The 6,129-nt window shown below is 42.6% G+C and overlaps 1 protein-coding gene across 1 annotated transcript; it reads left to right on the top strand.

Moving 5' to 3' along the window:
• Positions 1-5,218: 5,218 nt before the first annotated feature.
• LOC308258204 (growth-regulated protein homolog gamma-like) lies at positions 5,219-5,736 on the top strand (the record flags this gene model as incomplete). Its single annotated transcript, XM_080688498.1, has 3 exons — positions 5,219-5,321; positions 5,418-5,541; positions 5,649-5,736. The coding sequence occupies 3 exons, from the start codon at positions 5,219-5,221 to the stop codon at positions 5,734-5,736; spliced, it is 315 nt and encodes a 104-aa protein (XP_080544624.1).
• Positions 5,737-6,129: the final 393 nt, after the last annotated feature.

Raw genomic sequence — 6,129 nt, 5'->3', positions numbered from 1 at the left:
CTCATGCCCTTGGCCTATAGCGGTAGATTGAACCAAGAATTCAATGTCATGTTCAGAAATCTTCACTCTTCTTCCCACAGAGCCAGTGTCATTAGGTAATTTTAGGGAACTAGATCTGGAAGTTGTGTGGGAATAAGCTCTAGGGGTAGAGCAGAGCTCCACTGCCCATTCCCACCTGCCAGTCATCATGGCTCATTCTCAGGATGCAGCGTGGTCTTAGCCTAAGTGCCCTCAAAAAAGCAGAGCTAGTCATCAGCCTGCCATGCAGGCAAATGTATTTGGGGGAATGTCCCTAATATGAGGTCTGGAAAACTGGGGAAGAGTGAAGTAGAAAAGAGGGTGTGGGCAACTGCGGTTTAATCCTACTGGAGACACTCTGAGAAATCAGGTAGGATGTCTGCCTAAAGCATGAAAGTAGGGGAAATGTTTACTGATGGCCTCCTGTTCCTTGTTGGGCAAGAGGTTTTCCATGGTAGTGACAGAGAAACTTTAGGGCAGAAAGATACCTGGTACAGCTGAGGTGAGGAGCTTTAAGTTTACATTTGCATGAAGTTGGTGGCTGCAGCAACGACAGGGCAAAACAGTGGATCTAGAAGATGTGATCATCCTGGATTGAACTAAATATCAACTCTAAAAGTTTCATAATGATTACAGAAAAAAAAGGATTTAACCCCCAAAGTTTCCACTTTAAAGATTCTTCCATTTCTTTAAGAGTCATTGCATGGATTCAAAGATTGTGGTTAAATACCTGGCAATCAACTTTTGCAAAAGTCATTGTCTTGTAGAAGCATTTGTTCAAGCAAGAGAGTAAGCACTAGATTACCCATCCCTGTGCTTATAAATATTTATACGTTTTGGTTGATGGAGACCTAATGGATTCAAATGACATGTTAAGAAGAAAATAACAACACCTGAGAAGAAAATTTTTCTATTCCCTTTTAAAAACAAGTAACTTTGATGAAGCCATTCCCAGGAATCGAATCTACACAAATGATGGACAGGCTTAATTTGATTTTCTGGAAGCTTCTGTTCATAAATTGGAATTTTGAATTCCCTGTGTATTCCTCATTTGCTTCAATTGAGGGTTGCGTCTGGAGACCATTACAGCAAACACTTGGTGTTTTTCTTCATTTACAAGAAATGGAGAGATTTAGACATAATGATTAATGCTGAAAACAAACTACTTATGCCTATGAAACATGATGAAATGTCCAAAAAGGGGAAGCAGATATTTTGGATTGTTTGAGAAAATGTGAACTCAACAAAAATTCAATTCCCTTTCTAGGAAGCTACGATGTAAAGCATGCATGTCCACTGATTTTATTTTGGTGGTATTCTAAATTAATTGAGAAAGGGAAACATTTTTCAAAGTAAACTTTTCATTTTGAAATAATTTTAAATTTACAAAAGTTGAAAAGATAGTACAATTTCAGTGTAACCTTCTCGGAGTTGCCCATTGCGAATATTTTACATTGCCATGGTACATTTGCCAAAGCTAAGAAACCAACAATGGCACATTACTATTAACAAAACTCCAAACTTTATTTGGATTTTACCGTTTTTTCCACTTACTGTCTTCTTTCTGCTTCCGGATGTGGTTAGTTATCATGTCTCCATACTTTCTTCTTAACTGTGATAGCATCTTAGTCTGTTCCTATTATTCATGACCTTGACAGTTTTGAAGAATACTAGCTATTTAATATTCCTCAACTTAGTTTTGAAGAATGTTGTTCTCATGGTTAGATTTGGTTTATGAACTTTAAGAAAAAAATACCAAAGAGGTGATGTACCCTTCTTATCATATCGTACCAGTGGGTACATGATTTCCATCTGACAGCACATTGATGATATTAACCTTCATCATGTAGTTAAGGGATGGATATTTGCCAGATTTCTCCACGGATTACGCCATGGTAAGATAACTATTACTATGACCAGAATTGAACACTTTAAGAAAATCTAACAAGCTATAGGAATGCTACAGGAGAGAGCTGTGCTGTTAGTGAAATAAAACAATGGAGATGTATGGCCATTTTGCCATGTTTGCATTTTGGAATAAGCAAACTCAAACCATTCAATCAAGCAAATTACAATTTTTAAAAATCATTACTCTATGGAAGTTCTTACCCATATATCACAGAGCATTTTCATCATAACATAATGGTTAAATGCCATTCTCTATGGGTTTGAGAACCAGGCTCAGTATTCTGTGACCTTAGGAAAGTTACTTAACCTCTCTGTGCCTCAGTTCTTTATCTGTAACCTTAAAGTCCCATAAAGAAAACAATAATAACTACCTCACAGGGAGGTTTGGAATATTGAATGAATCAATATTTGTAAAACTGTTAGAAGACCACCTGGAATTTAGCACAAAATATTTGTGCTGTACCTTGGGATGAGTGTAGAGGTTAAGTAACTTGCCCATGGTCTGTGGCAATAAATAAAGGAAGTGGCCTCTTTCATATTCATGCAGAGTCATGTAAGCTCCTGTAATTTGTCAGCTAATATGTTTGTTGAAAAAAAATTTTTTCAGTGACCTGTTAAAGTTTGTTTCATAAAAAGAAGTTAGGAGAGATTAGAGAAGGGAAAATTTCTTCATGTCTTTCTGACTTTTATAAACTTTATAAAATGAGTCGGTATAAAACTTGCAATTAGAAAACAAGCCAAAAAAAAAAAAAAAAACCACATCTTTTAAATGTTAAAGAATAGCTTTTGTACTTCTGGGCCAGTTTCCCATCAAATTCCAGAAAATGATCCATAACAAGAGGAATAACCACACAAATTCTTTTTTTTTTAAATATATTTTATTGATTTTTTACAGAGAGGAAGGGAGAGGGATAGAGAGTTAGAAACATCGATGAGAGAGAAACATCGATCAGCTGCCTCCTGCACACCCCCCCCTACTGGGGACATGCCCGCAACCAAGGTACATGCCCTTGACAGGAATCAAACCTGGGACCTTTCAGTCTGCAGGCTGATGCTCTATCCACTGAGCCAAACCGGTTTCGGCACCACACAAATTCTTGATTACTCATGAGCTATCATATATTTTATAAGCTTTAAATTGTTTCTCCTTTCCTATTGCTTAACACAAATTTTTATGCCTCTTTCACTTCCCTGGTTTTTCTCTCAGGACCGTATTGATAAACACTAGAGTTTTTTTAAAGTTAGTCATGCATTTTGTAAATCATTTTCAATAAATAAGATGGAGAGTCTTTTTTAAAAAATATGTTTTATTGATTTCATAGAGGAGGGGAGAGGGTGAGAGAGATTGAAACATCAGCGATGAGAGAGAATCATTGATTGGCTGCCCACTGCATGCCCCACACTGGGAATGGAGCTTGTAACCCAGACACGTGCCCTTGACCAGAATCGAACCGGGGGCCCTTCAGTCTGCAGGCCCACGTTCAATCCACTGAGCCAAACCAGCCAGAGCAGATGGAGAGTCTTTAATGCAAACTGCATTTTTACAGATGAAATGATTGTAAGTGGGACTTCAATAGAAATATATATATATATATATATATATATATATATATCCAGATAAATGCATCTCCTAGTAGCATTCGGATGTGCCTTGCTTTTCAAATGCCTGGTACAGTAAAGTTTAAATGTGAAAAGAAAAATTGAGGAGTGAACCTTCCATCATGATTTTTTTTTCTTTATAGGATTCACACAGGTTGAGTTTCTGTTTCAGCAAACTGGGAAAAAAAGACCTATTTCCAGTTTATTTAACAAACGTTTATAAGGCACTTAATCCATGCTGGCTCTCACAGATGACTCATTTCTCTTAACTACATTAGGGAAGGCAAAGAAATACTTACCTTGTAAGTGACAGGTGGCAACTAAATGCAGGTGGCTTCACTGTATACCCAGTGGCTGGCCATGGGGTGCAGACTCTTATCCACTGAGCTGGCCTGCCTGGAGCCCTGTCCCTGGACACGCATCGCTGGGCCAGTGGCCATTCCTTTCTCTTCCCCTGCCTCCCGTTACTCCATGCCTTCAAGAGGTCTGAATCCAACCTGGAGAATTACATTTAAATCCTCTATACCTCATGTTGAATCAATGTTTTACTATTTGAGAAAATAGTAAAGGCATCAGCTTAAAAGACTGAAATTCCTGGTCAGAAAACAGATGTGTCAATGTTTGTTTCTAGAGAAAGGGAGACCAACGCTGAGTTCTTGTAGTAAATGAAACCCTGCTTCATCCCCATGCAACGGGAGTAAGGGTGCAGCAGGTCCCTCATCCTAGTGCTCAGGTGCTATTTTGTCCAAGGATAGACCAGAGAAGGTGATGCCATGAGCCTGCCCGACTAGTCCCTAGGAAGCTTCAGAGTGACCATCAGTCTGGCATGCCATAGTTCAAATCTGAACCCCTCATGTGGGAAAGGAGATCTCCCAGGAATTTTGGAAGTTCCAACATTAAAAAGGGAATAAGAAGGTTCAGTAGGATACAGAAGAGGTCATATTACAGCCTTCAATTGTCATTGAAATTAACACTTGAGTAAATTTTGACACGGATCCCTCTTATCACCAAATGGAAAATAGAACCAAGATATGCTAAGGGTGGTTTGAGAATATAAAACAAGGAAACAGGTAGAACATTCCTCTCTGGATCCGAGATGACTGGGGTATTTTTAACAGAGAGCAATATATATATAAACCCGAAATCTAGAGAGACATGGAATGCATATAAACATAATACATATAGATAGCTAAGTAAAATTTACCCCACACCCCTCCTTGATTCCCCCAGGTCTGTTAACTAAAGAGACAGCGCTTTCCCTCTAAAGATGTGTCACCTTTGCTGGAGAATCTCATGGATCCGTCCCCAGCCCCTCTCCACCCTGCGCACTGGGGTCACTGGGCGCCCATGGTCCCCCCTCCCAGACAGCAGCTCCTGCACGGCAGCGACTCACCCCTGCTTTGGGAATTTGGGCAGAAAGAGAACATCGTACAGTGCACTTAGTCATGTGTGAGGTCGAACCCTCGGGTTCCCCACCCCAACACCCCTCAGGGGCCGGGCCACACCCTCGGTCCCAACCAGGGAACACGTGCAAGTCCGGGAATTTCCTGGCCCTGAGGTTACTAGCTTTCCGCCTCGAGCATGTATAAAAGGGGTTCGCCTGTCTCGGGGAGACACAGATCTCGCCCCACCAGCCCTCCTGCCAGCTCTCACACTCCAGGCACCGCAGCACCGATCCTCCGAGCTCAGCCCCATGGCCCGCACCGCCACCGCCGCTGCTGCACCTCGCGCTCCCGGGTTCCTCCGGGCCGCGCTCCTGCTCCTGCTCCTGGTCGCCGCCTGCCGGCAAGCTGCAGGTGAGACTCGAGCTCTGGGAGCCCAAGGAGGAGAAGGGGAGTGACGGTGGGCGCCCATTGGGAGCATCCCGCTAACCGAGCCTGTGGTCCCCGCAGCGGCGCCCGTGGCCACTGAACTGCGCTGCCAGTGCTTGCAGACCTTGCAGGGAATTCACCCCAAGAACATCCAGAGTGTGAAGGTGACTTCCCCAGGACCCCACTGCGACCAAACAGAAGTCATGTAAGTGCCACCATGCTCTGCTCCTTGTAACCCCCACTGTCCAGATGCCCCCACCCTGACCCTAGCCCGCACTCCTGTCTCACGTGGGTTCTCCCTTCTGTGTGCAGAGCCACTCTCAAGAATGGACAGAAAGTTTGTCTCAACCCCGCATCCCCCCTGGTTAAGAAAATACTGGACAAGCTGTTAAACAAGTGAGTTATGTGACTAGGGTCATTTGTGACTGATATTGGCATCTGCCTCCTGAAAACTGTATCAGGGAAGCCCAGGGTTAGCTGAAGGAGGGAAAAGTCATTGTTTCACAATTAGATTTGCATTTTGGTAATTAATCTGCTCTGGTCCAGGAAGATATTTCCAGTGCTCTCCATCCTCATTTCCCTCTCCACCCCCATTCAGAGGAAGGTGGGTAAAACACCCTTCATTAGAATTCTCATTGGTGTTGGGCAGTTATGCTAACAAGCTTCCCACCTGTTAAACGCTCCCGCCCCCCAATTCTTTCTGAGCTTCAAGCCTGAAAAGCAGAATCCTTGTTTCTCTGCATCACAGGCCCCAAATCTTAGTGCGTGGTGATGAACAGGGACTTTGCAGTGA

Source organism: Plecotus auritus (assembly GCF_963455305.1).
Source record: "Plecotus auritus genome assembly, chromosome: 1".
NCBI classification, from domain to species: Eukaryota; Metazoa; Chordata; class Mammalia; order Chiroptera; family Vespertilionidae; genus Plecotus; species Plecotus auritus.
This window is presented reverse-complemented; position numbering and strand designations above follow the sequence as displayed.